Source organism: Penicillium malachiteum (assembly GCF_028827825.1).
Source record: "Penicillium malachiteum strain IBT 17515 chromosome Unknown utg000002l:1.0-8849297.0:1.0-8852440.0, whole genome shotgun sequence".
NCBI lineage: Eukaryota > Fungi > Ascomycota > Eurotiomycetes > Eurotiales > Aspergillaceae > Penicillium > Penicillium malachiteum.
In genome coordinates this window covers 5966777-5988461 of record NW_026643095.1, presented here as the reverse complement: position 1 = coordinate 5988461, position 21685 = coordinate 5966777, and the positions used below count along the sequence as shown (strand labels likewise).

The following is a 21685-nucleotide window of genomic DNA, read 5'->3' as shown; positions in this document are numbered from 1 at the left end:
TCAGCTGTCTTCAGCTGGATTGACTTCATCCTCGGACTCAGCCTCAACTGCAGCAAGGATCTCCTTTTCAGACTTCCCCCGGTTACGTGATCTGGGACTTCCCGATCTGTCAGTAGGAGCGGCGACTAATTGAGCAGCTTCAATGCCGCCAGAGGTGACATAGAGATAATAATCGATTGGGAAATGGTCGATGTGGTTGAAAAAGATGCTGAAGCTGTTGGTGGTAAATCATGAGGGTTAGCTGATGTAAAATACGGGCTGGCAGGTGAAAAGGGAGGCATACGCAGAGCTTTGTTCTTCTTCGCGGAAGATACGGTCGTAAATTTCTCGTTGTTTGAACTCCTCCATCTCAGTAGTAAACTTCTCAAACCCAACGGGTGCACGGCCAAGAGTGGCAGCCTTGGTATTGTAGCTCTCGAAAATAGGTCGCTCGAGTAACAATCCAAGACCGGGAGCCTTGGGGATGGCAATTCGTTCGGGTCCATAGGTCTCCGAGATTCGGCTGGGAGTACAACCGCAGCGCGTAATAAGAGCAGCCATGGCGACCATTTTGCGAATCTGGTGCATCATGAAACTCTGACCGTGGACCTTCAAGCTGAGCCACTCAGTACCGTTGATGACAATTGGAGTCGGGTTCACTTTGAAAGACCTGATGAGACGCTGGGCAGATTGGTCCTTGTAGGTCTTCTGAATCGTGTAGTTATGGAACCTCTTTGTGCCTTCATATTGACTCAGACATTCTTGCAGGCGGGCAACACGAGCCGCGGGGACACGGTAAGCGCGCTTGGCAGTAATATATGCTGCCTTAACTGCCTTGATAGTGTCATGAATGAGTTGTTGCCGAGGTTCCATGACAAATGGCTTATTCTCCTTGATTGGCTCCTCGGAGGGCTCAGCAGCAGTGGGCTGGGTGGTCGAATCTTCGGCATTAACAGCTGATTCTGCGGCAGGGGCGGAATCATCTTGGTTTTCCGATGATTCTTGTTCCTCCTCCACGAAAAGGGACTTTTGCACGATCTTGCGAACGTCTTCTGGTACTTTCTCCAAGATTGGTCGGATATATTCATCGTCGACCTTCGCCCAGTAGCCTGCGACCTCTTCTTGTCTAGCATCGACTTTATCCATGTTGCCAGCTTTCTCCGCCTGCTCGACGATCTTCTTACCCAGGAATGTACTGGGGTGAGGTGGCAGGAGACAGTGGCTCGGCATCAAATATTCGTATACTCGCGAGTCGCATAGTTGATAACAGCTGAAGCTTCCGGTGGTGTGTTCAAGGCCCCAGACACGAATCTGAGGACTAAGATTGTCATTGATCTTCTGGACGATATCGGGATCCTCCACAATCATCTTCAGAGACACCACATTGCCTGCCGCATGAACACCCTTGTCGGTACGGGCGCATCGCACAAAGGAAGATTTCTTAGGATCAGAAGCATTCGCCTTCGAAATAGCGCCTGCCGCAACCAAAGCTGCGAACAGATCACCCTCGATTGTCTTTTGGTTTTCGTTCAGCTGCATGCCATAGTAGCCCGTTCCGGAGTAGCCCATCATAAGTGCGACCTTCTTTTTTGGGCGTCGTTCTTCATTCGCAATTTCCTCCGGGGAGAACTGTGTCGCATAGATTGGAGCTTCTACGGCCTCTCCATTCTCGATCTTTTGTCGCTTTGCTTCAGCTTGGCGCTCTAGGCGTTGTCGTTTATCTATGGCTTGCCGACTGGCTTAGTTAGCTGCAGTCGAGGGTGAAGCTGATGGGGATTTATTGCATACCTCCATTCATTTCGACCCATATCGCGGTTCTTACGCCTTCTACCAGCTCCTTCTCCTGCGCCTTGGTTGTCGGCCATGGCGTGCGTTCGAATATTTCAGAGGGCGTGGGGCGCTCGAACTTGATTGAGAATGATCGGAAGAGCTGATTGCTGCAGGACAGACGAGGGGATAGGTTTCTGAGATGAGGAATGGCTGCGGTCAAGTTGCGCTGCCAGGGTGTGAAAGTAGGCATGAACCTCGAATTGTAGAAAAAGACTCCAATAATGGATATTCTTCTATCTCATCCAGGGTTGCGGGAATTTTTCTCTCTTTGGGGTCTCCGTAGACACTAGTCTGTTTATGGTAATTCTTTATGCCCCAGGCCGCTATCGCAGCGTCGATAAGCCCGATAAGGCAAGCAATCAGTTGGCGGACTCAAGTACGAGTACATTATTCTCAGTCAACTAGACATATTCAATTGAGTTCAAGTCGAATAAAAACGGAAATGAGCTTTAAAATAATGAAGAGTCAAGTTCAGTCTTGAATTACTTTAATTTTCCCCCTAAGGCGGCACATCACACCGTGATTGTGAACTCGCTTCATCCACCATATAGTTCCTAGATACATGACGCAGTATATACATAGTAATAAATCCATCATTGTGTCCGTCTCACATAGCCTTATGCTTTTCATCCACTCAGATATCCATCTCATGTCGGAAAGGTCCACTGGTAATATGCCAGAGTGATTCCGATCAGGGGTGTCGGTCTCAAGGCTTGCGTGGTGTCGAGTAATTGATTGTGAATGCTGAGTTTGCCGATTGAAGAATAAGGATGGTTGTTCATAGAGTTGGCGTGTTATATCGTGTTTTTTTCATCGAATATTGAATGTCGAGTTTTATAGGCGGTGATCGGATGTCGGTATCAGCGATAGATTATTTGTTGGAAGATCTTGCAGGGGAACAAGATAGACCAGGCCTAGAGAAGTGCCCTAGAACCACACTGCTCTAGGAGCAGCGAATAAGACAAATAGTTGACAGACATGTGTAACCCATTTGACAGGAGGACTCTGCAAGTCTCCCGTACGCGAATGTAAGCTCTCTTGCTCGAGGAACCAGAGTTGATAGGAGGTCACCCTTAAGTCTTTAGCCCTCGAGAAACCCTCGGCCCTCATATTGCAAAAGGAAAATAAACGCACGGCTAGCAACAAGAACTCCGGCAAGGTAGCCATCATGAAACCATGAAACAGTTTGACGCGGGTCTTGAAAAGGAACATTGCCATCACGTATAATATCGTCGAGAATCGCCGATACTATAGAAAGGAATGCTAGCCAACTCATTTCCCACAGATAAAGATCAAAACTGCATCGTTCTTAGACTCAGGGCAGGTGCCCATATAGTCATCTAACCCACTAAAAAGGAAAAAGCCAAACAACGCATTCTAGAACGGCCAGTGTTCTGATATTGCGACCCTCAAATCAGCCCGACATTCGGTGACTGTAACTCCCACGTATCCCGCATTGCCCATTGCCCTCGGTGAATGTCTGTTCGCTGGTTGGTGACAGGGACAAAACAAGGAGAAGACAGAGTGGATGTGAAGGGGGGTCGCGACTCGCATTCCCGTTGCGGGGCGGGATGACCTTACTCCGCCCCGCCCCCAGGTACATCATCCCTTGGCAGGTTCGTTTAGACAATGCCCAACCTCGGGTACAGAGTACATGACTTTTCAATATCTCTGCTATGATTTTTCTCCCCAGATGAGTTCCAAGCTAGCCTCTCAAGTTTCTCTATGGTCAATAATCTCCATAATTTTTTACATTCTTTCCTGGATCTTCTATTATACCAAAGTGATTCCTGTAAAACACCCATCATTACGCACCAGTTCAACTTTCATACCATCATCCAACGAGACAGAGTACAGGCTACCACCAAGATCAGTCACATACACGATGTTATTCACTTTGTCCAACTTCAATCCAATCGGTTCATGAAAATGCCGTGCTAGAATGACCTTCTGAAGATCGATACTCTCTCCACCCACATAAGCCCGGTATAACGCGCATCCCATAGGATGTTCGCCGCGATCCGTCCAGTATAAAGTCTGTGTGCTGCTGTCAATCTCTATGTCTATTGGCTCAGGCAAGTTATCAAAAATAAGGCGAATATCCGATCGATTGTCTGGGGTTTCGCCAGGTGGAATATCGAGGCCGGCGCAGAAGATTCGACCGCGACCGCCCTTACTTGGACCTTTTTGAGTCCAATACATCCACCCATGCTCGTCATCAATAGCAATCCCGACACACCAAAGTTTCATTTGTTCCAAAAGAGTCATTTCTGGCAGAATATGCCGTTGCACAACTTTCTCGTGGTTGCTGCCATCGTAGTTGCAACGATGCACGCTGGTACCTTCCCGGTCGCAAAAATACACTTGCTGTCGAGAATCCACGACTGCAATCTGCTTCGGAGTATGTACCTTGCCTGGCGGCACTAGACAACGTGTTTTGCTTCCATCCAGGTTTGTCATCCAAACCGACCCATCACAAGCGGCGGTGCTGCGACCCATATTGGTCCAGAAGATTTTTTGTATTCCGAGTGAGACATCAATACCATCCGGCAAATTTTGGCCCACGACAACGGGAGTGAGCTTCTGCGTTGCTAAATTCAGACGTAAGATCTTCCCGTTTGAATGAACCTGAGACACATCGCGAGCATTACTCCCCAACCCCACGTCAAGAACGTAGATATCCTTCGCCGCTGTGTGTGGATTTGTCGGTGCAGCTTCAGCAGTTGATGACCGCACATGAGGGGGATAAAGGCCGCCGTTTTGGCTCTTCTTTCCAAGCCGGCCTTTCTCAATGTACTCCCTTCGTAACCAATCGACCGTTGACGAGCCACTCATACCTCGCTCCTTCACATAATTATCCTCGATATAAGCGACTGTGTCAAGCCCGACCTGATCCATGAGCTGGCATGGAAGAGGTCCATTCTTGAACATATGCTCCCATAGAAGATCGATTTCGCTCGGGTCGCTAACGCCATCGGATAGGATATGCATGATTTCTCGTTTGACTGCTGCCCAGAGGCGATTAAAAATGAACCTGTTTCATGCGGAGAGACAAGATGTGAGTGACTGATCGCGCAAAATAACAGCAGGGATTAAGAGACATACCCTGTAGACTCACACCGAGCTGTGACGGGTAACATGCCACATTCTCCGAGGACATCCTCCAGGTATGGGAATATCTCGCTATCGGTCTCGCCATCAGTCATAAGTTCGACGGTTCGAACGGCAGGCAGCATCGCGAAATGAATATTGAGCATACGCTTGCGCCGTTCAGGTGAAACTTTTGATACCATGAGACTAGATCTGAAAGATGAGGTGTTTGTTCCAAAGATACAATCCGCCGGAGCCGCCGCATCCATCTCAGCGAACGTGTCAATCTTGAGATCCAGCTTTTCGGGTACAGCCTCAATAGCTAACCATGCGTTGGAAATGGTGGGCTCCATTTCCATAAAGGGCTTGTAGTTACCAAACGGAGCGTGTGTGTAGGATTCCAGGTCTACTTTAGTGATGGAAGACTCAGAACCCTTCCCATCCACATTTTCAGGCTCGCTGGAGGTCGACTCCGTTTCTTTGCAGATACGCGGCATCATTGAATACTCCTCTTTATGTGCATCGATGTATTCAATCGCGGTTTTCAGTGCCTCTGGTGAGTTATCCCGAATGTGTACATGGTAGCCGGCTGCCACGAAGGCACATGCAATTCGTCGTCCCAGAACACCTCCACCGATGACGGCCACCGGTCGGTCGGTACGAGGTTTAACGCCCATGGCTAATTAGAAAAGGGTATTCTCTACCCTGTTGAGTGTTATGAAAGACTCGGAAGCTCTGTAGCCTCGCCTACCACAATACTTGAGTATGTGGACATGACGTCAAAGTAAAAGTAGTGATGGCCACTTCGGAATAGATTTCCTTTAATCAAAATACTCTCAGTTATTCAATCCTGACTACACTAGCCCCAGCAGATCATAGATTTCCAGGTGTGCGATGATCAACATCTTGAAGATTGCGTCGATCTTTTGTAGAAATCACTGGATTGGAGCGGTGGTAACCGCGGCGAATAATAAAGGGGATTTTCAAATGCTGAATGAATAGATTTCCATCAAACTGATGCTGCTAGTATGGATTAATTGTAGATTGCATTTTTTTGATTTGATTAAAAATCATGTTCATTGAAACAGGTTTAGTATTGACAACCTTGGGGGGAAATGGGGGGTACTTTGTTGAATTATGTACATTTTCATCTCATCTCATCTCACATCACATCATTAAGTTTTTCCATCACTGTTGAAATTTCCAGAAAACTTACTCTCAGACTTCGCTACAGGATATCATTCTGGGATCACTTTTTCATGGCCAAAGTATGAGTGTGGGTCGCCATTTATGGCTGGCCCCAAATCTCATCGGCAATCTGGCGAACGAGACCCAGCTTGTCCTTCTCATCCTGGAAAGAGAGGGGGTATCCAGTCTCGTGAGTGCTGAAACCACACTGGGGGCTCAAGCAGACACGGTCAAGGGCTTCCTCGCGGGTCTGACCGCTACCAGCAGCGACAAAGTCAGCAGCCTTGTAGACTCGCTCCTTCATGGCCTCCTTATCCTCCAGCTCGCGGAGCTTGGTGCTAATAACACCAATAACAACGTTCTTGTTCTTGGGAAGGAACTTCAGGGGCTCAAAGCCACCAGATCGCTCAGTGTCGTACTCGAGATAGAAGGTGTTGACGTTGAGGTTCTCGAAGAGCTTCTTGGCAATGATATCGTATGAGCCCTCAGCGAAGTGACGGCCACCGATGAAGTTGCCACGGCACAGGTGAATTCCGGTGTGCATATCGGCAGGAACCTCGCTGATGCAGTCGTTGTAGAGTTGAATATAGGCGTCCAGCAAATCCTCGACAGTGCCGCTGTTGTCCTTATCCTCCTCCCATCCTTGACGGAATGCCTTGGAACAGAAGTACGCCATACCGGGGTCATCGAACTGCACATTGCGCAGACCGGCCTTGTACAATGCAGCCAGCTCAGCACGGTATACTTCAGCAACACCCTGGAAGTACTCGGCATCATTGGCGTAAGCTTCAGGAGTATAGGCCTTGCCCTGCTTGTAGCGCATGTGGAACCAAGCCGGTGTGATCATTGTGAGCTTGATGTTGCCCCACTCGCTCTCGGGGAGGGCCTCCTGGACCAACTCCAGCTCGTGCAGGTTTGACAGTGACTTCTCAGGGCTCCAGGTGAGCTTGGATCCAGCAATGACTGAGTCGCCGGGCATGACCTTACGGTCCTTCTCGATCAAGCTCACAACGTCAGGGTGATACAGGCGGAACATTGAGGCATCAGCATCTTGCAGACGGATAGTGCCTGTTCGAGATGTTAGAGAAATCATATAGTGAGTTGACAAGAAAGGGGAGTTTACCTTCAAACTCATCCCACATCAGACCCCAGAAACGAGTGCGGTTAAATTCTCCAGAGGTAACGGCCTTCAGACCAAGCTCCTGCTGCTTCTTAACAACATCGGCAATGGCAACCTTCTCAGCAGCGGGAAGACCAGCGGCCTCCTCAGAGATACCGGTGTCACGAATGTTAGCACGGATTTCGAGAAGGTTCTCAGGGCGCAACAAGGAGCCCATGTGCTCAGCACGGAATGGAGGGGCGCTGTGAAGCTTAGCAGCCATGATGTTTAAGCTGTTCGAATATCTGGGGAAAGCTTTTGAATTTGGATATTTGTGGAGCTAGGCTTGTGCCGTGTTCCACAGAGAGTAATTGAACTCAAGATTAGATATGAAATAAAATTTACTGGGAAAAAGACACGATGAAAAGCAATTTGGAATGTGGTGCTCGATTGAATGTGGGGCTAAGATGATGGGGCTCTGTCAGTGTCAAATGTGGTGGGGTCAAATGTATGTATGAGATGGATGACCATCTAATTGGAGTCCGGGTGATACAAATATAGGGTGGAAATCATGGTCTCCTCATGTACATTTTTCTATGGGGTGACGATCTTATCCCAAGAGAAGCAAGTCTTCAAGGTATCCTATCATCAAGATCAGCGGGGTGGCGCCTATGTACATTTGTCGAATGTGGGGCCAGAGCTATTCATTTCTTCTTGGCTCCTTCGTCGAACTATGTATTTGAACACTGTGCATTTGGTGATCCGAGTCTGTCTTAGGTGGAAAATTTGAACCCTTAGAGGAGAAGTACTAACCTTCGAACCACATACTCTGTAGTAATACCCAGGCACTATCATTGCCTTCAGTGCTGCACAATAAAAAACGTGAGAGATATTAGTAAGCCACCTCAATGAATGATCCAGAAGTCCTGAAAAAAAAATCAGATTCAAAGTCTTTCAATAATGCTCGTATTTTATTGCTTCTTTTGTTTCTTTGTGTCATAGAAAAATTGATCAAATGAAGTCACATTGCTCGGGTCTCTTAGGCCTCCCATGTATTGCCTAGGACTAGCTAGGCACATAGTCCTCCAAATGGTGTCGGTTGATCTCAGGGTTGAAGGGATATCCTATCCTGAAATAGGGATCATACTTGGTATTTTCTATAATTAATAGAACTGATATTGACAGTGTTGACAGTGTTAAAGTTGAGATACATTTCGTCATAGCTATGTTTGTCACGTTTGCACAATATCGGTTATTCGCGGCGTTGTTTTCCCCCGCAAACCGGGGTCTTGTCATCTCCAAGGACTTGATCAAGGACTACTCTTTTTTTAATAATAGGGGAATATGAATCAAATTTAGAACCTTCAACTACTTTTAATTTTCTTCCAAAAACTACCCACCTAGATTTCCTGCTTATCGCCCAAATATGGCGTTGCCCAGGGCCCCCAGGGCAGTCATACCCCAAGTACTCCGCCGGTACTATTCTGGAGCACCTTCTCCTGCCGCAAAGCTGAACTTGCCAATCGACTACAAAACCACTTCCATCCTCCATCATACTCCTTCGTCCTTATCCGGTGTCTCTGATTTCCCTGCCGCAGCCACCAGCAAACGCCTCAATCTATTTCAAGCTATCAACTCGGCTTTACGAACCGCCCTTTCAACATCAGATAAAGTCCTATTGTTTGGAGAAGATGTTGCATTTGGGGGTGTTTTTCGCTGCTCCATGGATCTCCAAACCGAGTTTGGCACCGACCGTGTGTTCAATACGCCTTTGACAGAACAAGGGATAGCAGGGTTCGCCATCGGGGCCGCTGCAGAAGGCATGAAGCCGGTAGCCGAAATCCAATTCGCTGATTACGTATTTCCTGCATTTGATCAGATTGTCAACGAAGCTGCCAAGTTCAGATACAGAGAAGGTGGAACAGGAGTCGATGTTGGAGGCTTGGTTTTTCGGATGCCATGTGGCGCAGTCGGCCATGGCGCTTTGTATGTTGAATATCCCAGTCATTCCCACGTTTTAGGGAACAAAGAACTCAACTCTGATGATTTATTCCAGGTATCATTCACAGTCACCCGAGGCACTTTTCGCACATATCCCCGGTGTACGTGTAGTAATGCCACGCTCGCCATCGCAGGCTAAAGGATTGCTACTGTCATCTATTTTCGAGAATAATGACCCCGTGGTCTTCTTGGAGCCGAAGATTCTCTATCGCGCAGCTGTGGAGCATGTACCCAATGAATACTACACAATTCCGTTGAGCAAGGCGGAGGTGATAAAAGCTGGAAAGGACCTGACAATAATTTCCTACGGTCAACCTCTATATCTCTGCTCTGCCGCCATAACTGCGCTGGAGAAAACTATGCCAGGAGTTAAGGTGGAATTGATTGACCTCCGTACTATCTACCCATGGGATCGTCAGACTATCCTGGATAGTGTGCGAAAAACAGGAAGAGCTGTCGTGGTCCACGAGAGTATGATCAACTATGGTGTTGGTGCCGAGGTCTCAGCTACAATACAGGAGGGTGCATTCCTCCGATTGGAAGCGCCCGTCAAACGAGTTGCCGGATGTAGTACACATACAGGGCTTACATACGAGCAGTTTATTCTGCCAGATGTCGCAAGTAAGTTGAATATTCCTATGTTTACGGATTGTATATTCTAACACTGCGTTCGCTTTCGCTAGGAATCTATGATGCGATGAAACAAACACTTGAGTACTAGGCATTATTCAATATCTCATACCCCTTGTGCTGGTCAGGTATTTTGTTGAACAGAGAGATAAGGCTGTATTATTTTCAGTCGATTATGCGAAGAAACAATAGAAATACAATGCATATCTCAGCGTTTCCCAAAAAGCATTCTAAACATTTGAACTAGTCACCATTATTATGTTTAACAAAGTCTTTCTCAGGCTTGAGATTCAGATTAAGACTCAGCGACCCAAATACGCGCTACATATACATACAGTGAAAAATTTGGAATGCTCAAAGCTGGAGTAGCGCTGAATGGAACGCCTGTCTTGATCAAAGAGAAAATACAAAGAGGGCGAACTTGAATGAATCCATTGTTTTCAAAGTTCTTTGATCTTTGTTTTTTGATCTTTGTTTTTTGATCTTGAAATAAATGCGTTATCTCCTTTTGTCCAATGTATAATGCCTTTGTTCCTTTGCTCAGACATTTGCCATCGAGTTCCTTTCTACCTAGTATCGCCTGAGCGAAGGAGAGGAACTTCAAGCATTCATACCTATAGAATATAAAAACCACTCTCATCTGAATTCTTGCAATCATCTCCATTACTACTCACTTATATCATCAGTCTATCGGCACATATCTGTACAAAAAGAGTTTTTGATACATAGTCATCGTGCTTTCACTATACCTACCCACTGGCAACTTGGTGAAAATGGCTAATTTTGAGCAATCGACATGGAAGCCCAGAGGAAGATTGGGTGCGGCAGGTTCACTATCAGACGACCAACCTGATATCGACACTGCTAGTAATACTGGAGCACTCGAAGTCTTGACCTTAGCGTCTGATTCATCTGGCTTGGAGTCCGATTTTGACTCATTCGCTTCAAGACTTGGCGGGTATCTGGAATACATGAGGGAAAATCTAATCAAATCACAACAGCAAAGGGCGGAACTGATGAACTTGGTAACATCCCTGCAGTTACCTGAGCCTCAGCCAGACCTCGATTACCAACTCGCCCGACTCGAAATCTCCAATCTCATCACGACTGGGATGAACCATTTGGCACTTGAGCAGTATCACGAGGCCGAAGAAGAAATCAACCGCGCACTTGACATGGCCGAACAGATGAATGAGGGGTTGGACCGTGCCAGATGCTATTACTGGTTGGGCCGTATACAAGTTGAGCAACGCAACTTCTCCCTAGCCTACCAATACTTTAGGGACGCACAACCTTTGCTCATAGATGGTCGGTGCCTGGAAAGCCACAGTCTCAAGTTTTATCTCGAATTTGCTAAATCTGGAGGTTCTGAAAAAATTCCGCTACCTTTCTCCGATCCTTTACATGTGAATTTAGGAGTAGAATTAACAACCAATGATTCAATTGAGGAGAGCAAGGATCTATCCAAGAAGCGCAAATGGGATTCACAATCCTGGAGCCGTGTGCTACGACTTTCTAACTCCCCTCGTCACACATTGAAGTCTACTAATCGATTGAATATGTGGACAGTGTTAGACGCCGAGGATTACATCCATCCAGATAGTTCCTTACGGTCCTTTAGGATGCCTTCGAAGCCTGAGCTGAATTTGTGTGAATTTCAATGGGCCTCGCAAGCTGGATCGCGCCCACCACAACTGGAATCTTTCAAGTTCCGCTGCTATCCTCGTGGATTAACTTCTCGTACACGAAATACCAAAATTTTCGATGAACAACCTGGAGAGAATATCATGTCTGCTGATGAGTGGGATGTTCTACAACAGCATGCAAAGAACAAGAAGGTCACACTGGCGTACCTGGCAAATGAGAGACGGAAATGCAACGATACTGACAAGCGGAAATAGAATGATGGTATCAACAGGGAACGGAGAGCTGAAATCCTCGGATACCTACAGCGGAACGTTGGAAGAAGATACGTCAATGTGACTCAGGTGTCACCTCACCTACAACTACAATGAACTATGAGGTACAGTAAGGGTCCAGGTATGTCAAGATTTGAATTTATTGCCACTATTTGATGAGTTTATTCTGCAACACTGAATATAGTCCCTACGGCTATGCCAATGATCTACAGACCTCGAGCGCCGGAGCGTCTTGAATACGCCCACCTTCAAATTGAGACTGTACTTGGCGCAGAGTATGTCCTATCTTGACCTTTTTATCCATTCCAAATGATTTCTCATCGATAAAAGTACTATTCCTCCATTAAATTGACTTTTGTAGCCCTCAGTTTCTTTCAATCGTATTTTGTGACTGCTCGTAGGTGACTGACTACATAGTGGACAACAATGTAACATTTTGAATGTAGTAGTAATGCCTTAGTATCTATTCAATTCCTTCCAGAATCCAAAGGACTCATAGCTTCTACTCGTGATCATAGTCTGTACAGTTTGTGAGCATCTACTCAACATTTGAAGTGCCTCGTCTCGTAATTGATCTCCCAGGTACCGGGTTTCTATCCAAAGTAGGCCCAATTCTAGGAACTTGAATCCACCCAGAAGTCTGTTCTCTATCCAGGAGGAATATACGAGCCATAAACATTTGAAGTTTACGAATATCATGGAGTAAGCAGCATTATTGGTGGTTTATCGTTCAGATGCACGCAAGCATCGCATTTCCTGTTCTGTAAGGGACATGCAACGCTAAACCCGATCAAGGAAAGGGATCCGGACTCCACAATCTACGGGTCTTTAACTAATCGCGAAGCTACAAGGCCGAAATGCGGTGGTACAATGTGGTAGATACATAAAGACCTGGGGTTCAATTTCCAGGACATTCAATTTCAAATATCTCCAGGTCACAACTGTTGATTAACACCGAGGGGAAATCTCTTACTCCTCGTAGAGATTTGCACGATTTGATAAGCATACCTCATCAGAGTCATCCCAACCACACCCGATAAAGACGATTAGCATATTTACTAAACAGAATGGTTCTCGACCGCCTCCAGCAGTTGACCTACCAGGTCAAGGCGACTGCCCCGCCCCCTCATCCCTTCGATCCTCTATCAACATCTGAGATCGATACCGCTGTTGCAATCATTCGCAAAGACTCCGAGCATGGCTCACTCAACTTCAATGCTGTTACGCTATATGAGCCGCGCAAGGCTCAGATGATGGCCTGGCTGGAAAATCCAGAAACCGCCCCTCGCCCAGCTCGCTGCGCCGATGTTGTTGCGATCGCACCCGGTGGAAATGTCTATGATGGTGTAGTGGACTTGGACCAGAAAAAGGTCCTGGAGTGGAAGCATACACCAAATGTTCAGCCTCTTATCACGATGGAGGATTTGCAGGAGGTCGAGTCAATTGCACGCAAAGATCCGAAGGTCATTGAGCAATGTGGAATAATCGGTATCCCACCAGAGGATATGCACAAGGTGTATTGTGATCGTGAGTAGTATCACGTTATTATATCGGTGAGAGTTATGGTCTCTAACACTTGATAATAGCTTGGACTATCGGCTACGACGAAAGATTCGGTACTGGTGTGAGACTGCAGCAGGCTCTCATGTATTATCGCCCTCATATCGATGACTCCCAGTACACATATCCACTGGACTTTTGCCCGATTTTCAATTCCGAAACAAAACAGATTATTCACATAGATGTGCCCCCGGTACGGAGACCTTTAAGCAAATCACTGCCTAACAACTACCTCCCAGAGTCCATTGAGAAGGAGGGTGGATTCCGGACTGATATCAAACCAATCCATATCACCCAGCCTGAGGGTGTATCCTTCCAAGTGAAGGACCGCATCATTGAGTGGCAAAACTGGAATATTCATGTCGGTTTTAACTACCGAGAAGGCATTGTGCTCAACAACATCACATTCAATGATAAGGGAAACGTTCGACCAATTTTCTATCGACTTTCACTGGCGGAGATGGTTGTTCCATACGGTAATCCGGAGCACCCACATCAACGAAAGCATGCATTTGACCTGGGAGAGTACGGTGGTGGTTATATGACGAATAGTCTGTCTCTTGGATGCGACTGCAAGGGTGCGATTCATTACATGGATGCAGCATTCGTCAACCGCGCAGGTGCTTCTACGACAATCAAGAACGCCATTTGCATTCATGAAGAGGATGCAGGTATTCTGTTCAAGCACACTGACTTCCGTGATGAATCAATGGTCGTAACTCGAGGCCGAAAGTTGATTGTTTCCCATATCTTCACTGCAGCCAACTATGAGTACTGCGTCTACTGGATCTTCCATCAAGATGGTACCGTCCAGCTGGAGATTAAGCTTACCGGAATTTTGAACACATACTCGATGAACCCTGGCGAGGACACCAAGGGCTGGGGCACTGAAGTTTACCCAGGTGTTAATGCTCACAACCATCAGCATTTGTTCTGTTTACGTGTCGATCCAAACATTGACGGCCCGAACAACACAGTCTTCCAGGTTGATGCTGTGCAAGGCCCTGGAGAGGTTGGTAGCGCAGAGAACAAGTATGGCAATGCCTTCTATGCAAAGAAGACCAAATATAGCACTCCACTCGAGGCCATGTCTGATTATAACGGAAACACCTCCCGTACCTGGGATATGGCGAACACAAACAAGCTCAACCCATACAGCAAGAAGCCCGTTTCTTATAAGCTGGTGAGTCGTGATGTCCCGCCGCTTCTTCCAAAGCCCGGTGGCCTGGTCTGGAAGCGAGCTGGATTTGCACGTCATGCAGTGCACGTTACCAAATGTAAGTAAACTAAAAGCCTCTCATGTTCTGGCTTGGTCTTCAGATATTAATACTCTCTAGATTCTGACGAGGAGATTCACCCTGCCGGCCGTCACGTACCACAGACTTCCGGAGAGCCTTCATCTGGCTTGCCAGCTTGGATCGAGGCGGCAGGTCCAAACTGCTCAATTGACAACACTGATGTTGTTCTGTGGCACACATTTGGTTTGACTCATTTCCCAGCACCTGAGGATTACCCTATCATGCCTGCTGAGCCGATGACACTTCTTTTGCGTCCTCGGAACTTCTTTGACAGGAATCCTGTCCTCGACGTTCCACCCAGCTACGCGCGATCTCCATCGCAGGTGGCTGCCGGAACGAATAACTGTGCATGCAAGAAAAATGACGGATCTAGCGTTTTAGTTTGAACTGGATGTTATTTGAATATGATGAGAAATTTGCCTTTCTATTGTTTCTTTACTAGCTGTGAATTTCTTCTTAGCCTCGAAAGGCCTCGAAACCCGTGTCGGTTTTTATTCTCAGTTCTCTTGGAAAATCAAATTTACATATTATCATACCTGACCTTCTGGTCCGACGTAGATTATCGGATCACAACAAGGAGTATGGGTATAATCAAGTGATTGGACGCTGTAGCTGAAATCCCAAAGTTTTCCGCAGTCTCAAAAGTGTGCATGATTCTCGCATTCTCACTTTTCCTCATTTTTGGACCGAGGTCCTCGCCGCTGAAGAGACAGCCTCTGCCGTGAGTTACGGAAGAATGTCTTGATGAGAGACCGATAGATAGTTTTGCCCTCCACTGTATCGCTAGCAAGACCAAACATCGCGAGGAGAACCAAAGTTAAGAAAAAGATCACCGCAAAACTGGCCCAGTAATCGATCTTTGTATATCCGCCCTTAACGCCCTGAAGTTCAGTAGAGAAGTAGGCAGTCATAAGACTGACAGGTAAGAACAGCATTGTTGCTTTTGCCAGTAAGATCGTGATCCGAGTTAGTTTCTCCACTGCCTGTGAGTCCTTCAAAGCGATCAAGTTGAAATTCTTTTCAAACAGTTAGTAGCGCTCTTGGAAAATGAATTGTTTCCGTAGGCCCAACTTCACTTACCAAAAATGTCAAAGATTCTTTCTCTAGTAAACACGTCTCAATTTCACTCAAGCAGTATAAATTGATACGATCGACGAGTCTCTCAAATCTTGCCACGGAAGCTGATGTCAGGATTACTCCGACTGAGGTATCTCTGGACTGTGGAGCGCTGCCGTTACTGATTAAATTCCCTTGTCTCATATCGGCAAACTCGATATCCCCAAAGGTGGCTCCAAAGGATAGAGGGGCGGGATTATTTGAGCGAGCCTCGTCACGGAGTAGACGTTGTCGTTGTAAGACGCGTCGCATGATCAACTCATAGCTCTGATAAAGTCGCTTCAATACAGCCAGACGTCGACCCAACCAGTGCAACTCGTTGACTAAGGCAACAATAGGACGTTCGAGCATTTGACTTCTCTATAATTGAAATTAGTATGGTCCTGGGGGTAAAAACATCGTATATCAGTTATGGGCCCTTACCAATTCTTCCAAAACAACGCCATATTGATGCTCTCGCTTCGCGATAAGCCCATAGCTTGACACCCAGTCATCAAAAATATAGTAGAAGAGTAAGCCCGGCCCATCCTCTTGCTTGATATTCGCTTGATCCGGTCCAACTTCATTGAAATGGCGCACCCGAATAGTCACCAGTGAATCGCTTTCCGACATGGTTAAGTGCTGCTTCGAGACGCCTGAGAAAATAAATCGCACATTTCGGCGCACAATATCCAGCACCTTGATCTGATCTCCTTTCAACATGCCTCGTTGACGAGGAAATGGATTCTCCTGGATCGAGATAACAGTGCCATCGTTACATAAGATCAGCCAGTTCCAGAGTCGTTTACCCTCAGGTAAGTCTTTCCCATTATTATTCGTCTCTTTAGAGACTCCGGGCGTCACGAACAACGTGTTATAGCCGAGACAAGTATCTAAGTCTTCGTTAGCGGATGCTTTTGTTTGAGAAATGGTTTGCAGATAGGACTTACATCGTGGACCATGATCAACCGAGCAGAAATGCCAGATCTGATCAGTGACTTGCGAAAATGTCAGATTCTTAAATGATGAGTTATCCTGTACTAGGGAGTCATGCTCCGACATATGTTTCAACCGAAAGGCGTTCTCGACATCATCAAGTTCATGGCCAACTGGAAGGTCCACTGGTAAGTCTTGGTTTCGCGATCTTCGACTCTTTGGCTGTGCTGCTGGTTTTGGTGGATGAATGACAGGCGCAGTACACATTAAGCCTTGTAATCGCTCTGAGACACCGTACAAGGAGGTCATCGCCTATTGTGAGTCAGCTTGGGGAACATTATCCAACTACCGAACTAGGCGATTTTTGACTCACCTTTATAGACTCAGTTTGCTCTTCTGGCGCCCAAAGATGACTTTTTTTCTGTTATTATTTTATCCAGATATGGGAGTTATGAGGTCGGGGTAATGCTTACATCCACCGGGTTCCAAAACATTTAGATCGCTATTATAGGGAGCCTATCATTAGTTCGCGATCGCATATTGATAGAGTGGAGGCTCATATACCGGTTGACTCAATAAAGCTCTCAGATCCTCTGTTTCTAGGTTGATTGCACAGTATGCGTCCTCATTTCCAAAGTCCAGGACAAAATTTCGAGTCTCAGGCTGTTCTAGTTGACGCATGTATGTTTTAAAATGGGTCAAGTCATCGATATCTTGAAAATGATGCTGCAAAGATCCATTTTCCTTCTTAAATCCACCATAATAGTCCTGGGGATTAAGAGTGTCGCGTAAAAATGGTTCGGTCATCTTGAGATTGTTTTCCCCGCGGGGATAAGCAGGCAGCCAAGGTAAACAAACACGAGCAGCTTCACGTTGAACACGAGACCAGTGCGATATTGTGATCGGACAAGATCCTAGGTATGTAGAAGTAGAATTATAGGAGTATCGAAATAGTTTTAAATTATAGCCTGGGCTCATGTGCTATTATTATACGAGAAATTCTCCCCTCAAATGACCTGTAGCCGCTGACACCTGAAGCGAGTCACATTAAGCGCCCAGACATCAGCTGCTGCATCCCGTGTTTCGTGCATGATCATTGGACTTAAGACTGATCTGCATAAATGGGCGTAAATCTGTACAAATTAAGACTAAAATTAGGCAGAAGAATGGAAGATTTTGTGATTCCATATATGTTTTTTCTGAACTCATTTCATAGGAACACTACGCCTAGGCTACTAATACTGTCGTGGAATAGGAAGAATCCCTCGCTATGGGCAAAACCAGAGGCAAAACCAGAGGCGTAAGCAGACTTAAAAAGAGAGTTGAAATACCCAGACTCTGATAATAATTAAAGGATTAAATGTCATAGTCCAGTATTAAGGGGATTTATGTTGAAAGCCCACTATAGTGTCACCAGTTGACTGCTACCCTAGCCTATGTGAATTATTCTAGACAGCAACCATTTTCAGTTTTAATTATGAGAATAATAATGAATTAATGAGATTTCCAAACTGATACGTACTCCAAATTTGCATGATAAACAGGATTATAGTAAATAGGTCAACTGGTTATCGTCATTCAGCCAAGCTTTTGCGGTGACGTCGTCGAACTTCAGCTCCCGCTCATGAACATTTGAACTTGATCAGCTTCAACTCTCACTACCATTCAACCACCCATCATGGCCACGGCCACCGAAGGAAATGCTCTCGGCTACAATCTTCAAGTCGACTATGTCGTCCAATATAGCTTCGGCGATATAGGTGAGTGAAGATATGCCGTGAGGGTCTGTGTCCGCAGTTGATTGAGCTCTTTCTTCGGGGAGTCTAGATCAACCCCAGGCGATTGAAAACCTGGAGAAGCTACTGCGAGCCTTGAATGATGTGGGTCTGCAAACCGAAGTACGACAAGGCGATGAAACCTCCTTGCTCGTCTTTGTGCGGGCTTCCAAGAGCCAGCTGAAGCAGGCGGTGTATCGATCACGGTGAGTGGGCACCCTGCACCCTGCGAGGACTCGTTACTTGCCCGAAGACAGAGACATTTCCGGGTCGATGGATTGTTTTTTGCCCTTCATATTTTGGATCTAAAATGATCTGTCAAGCTAATACCATGGTCCTAGAGTTCGCGACTGGCTGTATGGAATTCGAAACACTGAGCCAGAACCCGCCGATTCCATCGACCCCCAAGCCGAAACCGAGGCCGAACGCTTGCGAGTGATTAACCACCTTATAACTCTCCCCACTCATGAAGGTGGTGCGGGGATTACACCTCAGCATGGAGAGTGGAAGAATGTCACGGCAGTATTCCCTCTCCATGATGAGGAGACTAATAAACGGTGGATGCGTGAATGGAGCCAGAAAACCTTCCTCTCAGAGGATGATTTGGACCAGATCAGAAATAAGTTCGGAGAATCCGTGTGTGCCAGGAAAATCAATAAAGAGAAATGACGGGTACTGACACAATGAGCAGGTCGGCTTCTATTTCGCCTTCCTGCAGTCCTACTTTCGATTCCTTATCTTCCCAGCGGTATTCGGATTTGGCTGCTGGTTCCTCCTAGGAGGCTACTCAATTATTTATACGGTTGTGAATTCCCTATGGTGCATTATCTTTGTCGAATACTGGAAGCGACAAGAAGTTGATCTGGGCTGCCGTTGGCAAACCAAAGGCGTCTCGGCTGTACAGACAAAGCGACGAGAGTTCAAACCCGAGAAGGAGGTCCAGGATGAGAGCACTGGGGAAGTACGAGGAGTCTTCCCAACGACCAAGCGCATGCAGAGACAGCTTTTGCAGATCCCCTTTGCGTTGCTGGCTGCGACTGCTCTGGGTGTGATCATAGCTACCTGCTTCGCGATCGAGATCTTTATCTCGGAGCTGTACAATGGACCCCTCAAGACATACCTGGTAGGTTATATCCGAGCTGCCTTCATGAGTTTTACGATCGCTAACCAGACAGGTTTTCATTCCCACGATTCTTGTATCCGCGTTGGTCCCAACGATGAGTGCTGTTCTAGTCTCGATTGCGACCAAGCTGAATGACTATGAGAACCACGAGACTAGCGATGGATATGATGTCGCTCTGACTCAGAAGGTCTTCGTCATTAATTTCATGACTTCCTATCTTCCAGTTCTTCTTACAGCCTTTGTCTACGTCCCCTTCGCCAGTTGGATTGTTCCTTATTTGGACGTATTCCGCCTGACCGTCCGGCCTTTTGTGTCCAAGGAACACTCCATTGCCAAGCGGTCGAATTTCCAAATCGACCCAGCACGACTACAGAACCAAGTGATCTACTTCACTGTGACTGCTCAGATTGTTGGTTTTGCGATGGAGACAATCGTTCCATACATCAAACAGCATGCTTTCCGTAAATACAAAGCTTTCAATAAGAAGCGCAATGGCCGGTCGGAGCGTAACGGCGACAATGACTCACCGGAGAGACAGCCCACTATTCTTTTCGATGACCCAGCTGAAGAGGCACAGTTCCTCACGCGGGTCCGCAATGAGATGGAGCTTTCGGAATACGAGGTGACCGAAGACCTGCGAGAAATGTGCATCCAGTTTGGATACTTGGCGCTCTTCTCTCCAGTATGGCCATTAGTCCCAGTCTCTTTCTTTGCCAATAATTGGATTGAACTTCGTTCGGATTTCTTCAAAATCTGCAACGAATTCCGACGACCTACACCACTCCGCTCTGATACCATTGGCCCCTGGCTTGATACCCTGGGATTCCTGTCATGGACCGGCAGTATCACCAGTGCCGCGCTGGTTCACATGTTCAGTGGGAATCCCCAGCAGGGACCGAATGGTGAACCCACAGATATCAAAGGCTGGGCCTTGCTATTATCGATTTTCCTATCAGAGCATCTGTACTTGGCTGTGAAGTACGTTGTGCAGATTGCTATGGGCAAGCTAGAGCCTCCTAATGCGCGTAAGGAACGGGCGGAGCGATATCTCCTGCGTAAGCGCTATCTCGAATCCACTCTTACCGTACCAAGCGAAGCCGATTCGGCCGAGGACGATCCTTCTGGCCCACCGGGCCTGTCGCGTGTTTCGCTCGAGAATGAAGTCCGTCGGTCATCTATGCAAGATACCGACCCGGCGGAGCGGTTTTGGATGCGTCAGCGAGGCTGGTCGGAGTCCGCCAAGGTTGGTGCAGGGATTATTCAGGCTCAGCCCATACCGAGAAACACGAAGAAGCAGCAGTAGTGGCAAAGAGATGATAGCGTGATGCTTAGTGGAGAACGCCTCCCAGTATGAGTAGATGATTTGGACTATTCATCATCTGATCACTAGAGGTGGATGTGACAGCAAGATTTAAATGTCTTTTTTTTTTCTGGATTTCTTGTCTATTTGGTCAAATATTGGAATATATGAACATTTGGAGGTGGCATTTGTCTAGACAATTTTGATGCCGCTATGAATATGAAATGCGCGATACATACTACCTTTCATTATTTTTAATTTCTGCCTCTTCCAAGGTTAGCGTTGATGATTTTATGCTTCAAGTTATGAACATTGATCAGTATGTGAGTCAAGGAGCGATGTTAAATGGACACCCTTTAGCAAATTAGGCTTAGCCTGTACACATCCATACAGACATCAAGGCCCCTGGGTAATCAATCAGCTATACAATGTACTTTTGATTCAATTTCAAGGGTACGGTAAGCAGAAAAGAGATTCTAGGGCTACTATGTACTAGCTATAAGGGCAAGTGGAGTATTAGGTACTCAGGTAGGTGCCCATATACCTACTTATAAACATAAGGGGGTAGACAAGCAGGCTCTGATGGAGGAAGCTAAAGGTCAACTGGTGTATTGTTGCCGGCTGCTATGGCCCCAGGGACCTTGATACGTGTAAGGGAGGTGTATAGACTAAGCGTAATCAGCACCCGTGGACCTGGGCACTTGAGGCGAAGGGTGTCCATTAGTATTTTTCGGGTGTCCATTTAACATCGCTCTTTTTTTTTCTCTCTCTGCGTCCTTTCAGGTTAGCGTGGATGGATTTTATGCTTATGAACATTGAATATGACTTGGAGTCAGGACAAGTCAGGACAAGTTCCGACCTT

At 46.7% G+C, this 21685-nt stretch overlaps 8 protein-coding genes across 8 annotated transcripts; 4 read left to right on the top strand and 4 right to left on the bottom strand.

Moving 5' to 3' along the window:
- N7483_005205 (pseudouridine synthase PUS2) lies at positions 1–1999 on the bottom strand (the record flags this gene model as incomplete). Its single annotated transcript, XM_057088642.1, has 3 exons — positions 1–214; positions 284–1718; positions 1768–1999. 3 exons carry the CDS (start codon positions 1997–1999, stop codon positions 1–3), a joined length of 1881 nt encoding a protein of 626 aa, XP_056948471.1.
- Positions 2000–3582: 1583 nt separating this feature from the next.
- N7483_005204 (Dehydrogenase multihelical) lies at positions 3583–5576 on the bottom strand (the record flags this gene model as incomplete). Its single annotated transcript, XM_057088641.1, has 2 exons — positions 3583–4843; positions 4915–5576. The coding sequence occupies 2 exons, from the start codon at positions 5574–5576 to the stop codon at positions 3583–3585; spliced, it is 1923 nt and encodes a 640-aa protein (XP_056948470.1).
- Positions 5577–6187: 611 nt separating this feature from the next.
- N7483_005203 (cobalamin-independent methionine synthase II family protein) lies at positions 6188–7469 on the bottom strand (the record flags this gene model as incomplete). Its single annotated transcript, XM_057088640.1, has 2 exons — positions 6188–7155; positions 7211–7469. The coding sequence occupies 2 exons, from the start codon at positions 7467–7469 to the stop codon at positions 6188–6190; spliced, it is 1227 nt and encodes a 408-aa protein (XP_056948469.1).
- Positions 7470–8612: 1143 nt separating this feature from the next.
- On the top strand, positions 8613–9908 carry N7483_005202 (2-oxoisovalerate dehydrogenase subunit beta; the record flags this gene model as incomplete). The annotated part of the gene is made up of 3 exons (XM_057088639.1): positions 8613–9172; positions 9243–9808; positions 9871–9908. The coding sequence occupies 3 exons, from the start codon at positions 8613–8615 to the stop codon at positions 9906–9908; spliced, it is 1164 nt and encodes a 387-aa protein (XP_056948468.1).
- Positions 9909–10590: 682 nt separating this feature from the next.
- Positions 10591–11718, top strand: N7483_005201 (tetratricopeptide repeat protein; the record flags this gene model as incomplete). The annotated part of the gene is made up of 1 exon (XM_057088638.1): positions 10591–11718. One exon carries the CDS (start codon positions 10591–10593, stop codon positions 11716–11718), a length of 1128 nt encoding a protein of 375 aa, XP_056948467.1.
- A 1085-nt stretch (positions 11719–12803) lies between these two features.
- Positions 12804–14980, top strand: N7483_005200 (peroxisomal copper amine oxidase; the record flags this gene model as incomplete). The annotated part of the gene is made up of 3 exons (XM_057088637.1): positions 12804–13263; positions 13323–14573; positions 14634–14980. The coding sequence occupies 3 exons, from the start codon at positions 12804–12806 to the stop codon at positions 14978–14980; spliced, it is 2058 nt and encodes a 685-aa protein (XP_056948466.1).
- A 279-nt stretch (positions 14981–15259) lies between these two features.
- N7483_005199 (uncharacterized protein) lies at positions 15260–17432 on the bottom strand (the record flags this gene model as incomplete). Its single annotated transcript, XM_057088636.1, has 7 exons — positions 15260–15610; positions 15675–16070; positions 16134–16582; positions 16640–16937; positions 16999–17038; positions 17099–17127; positions 17190–17432. The coding sequence occupies 7 exons, from the start codon at positions 17430–17432 to the stop codon at positions 15260–15262; spliced, it is 1806 nt and encodes a 601-aa protein (XP_056948465.1).
- Positions 17433–18303: 871 nt separating this feature from the next.
- Positions 18304–20826, top strand: N7483_005198 (anoctamin family protein; the record flags this gene model as incomplete). The annotated part of the gene is made up of 5 exons (XM_057088635.1): positions 18304–18385; positions 18453–18606; positions 18742–19036; positions 19092–19523; positions 19576–20826. The coding sequence occupies 5 exons, from the start codon at positions 18304–18306 to the stop codon at positions 20824–20826; spliced, it is 2214 nt and encodes a 737-aa protein (XP_056948464.1).
- Between the last annotated feature and the right edge of the window lie 859 nt (positions 20827–21685).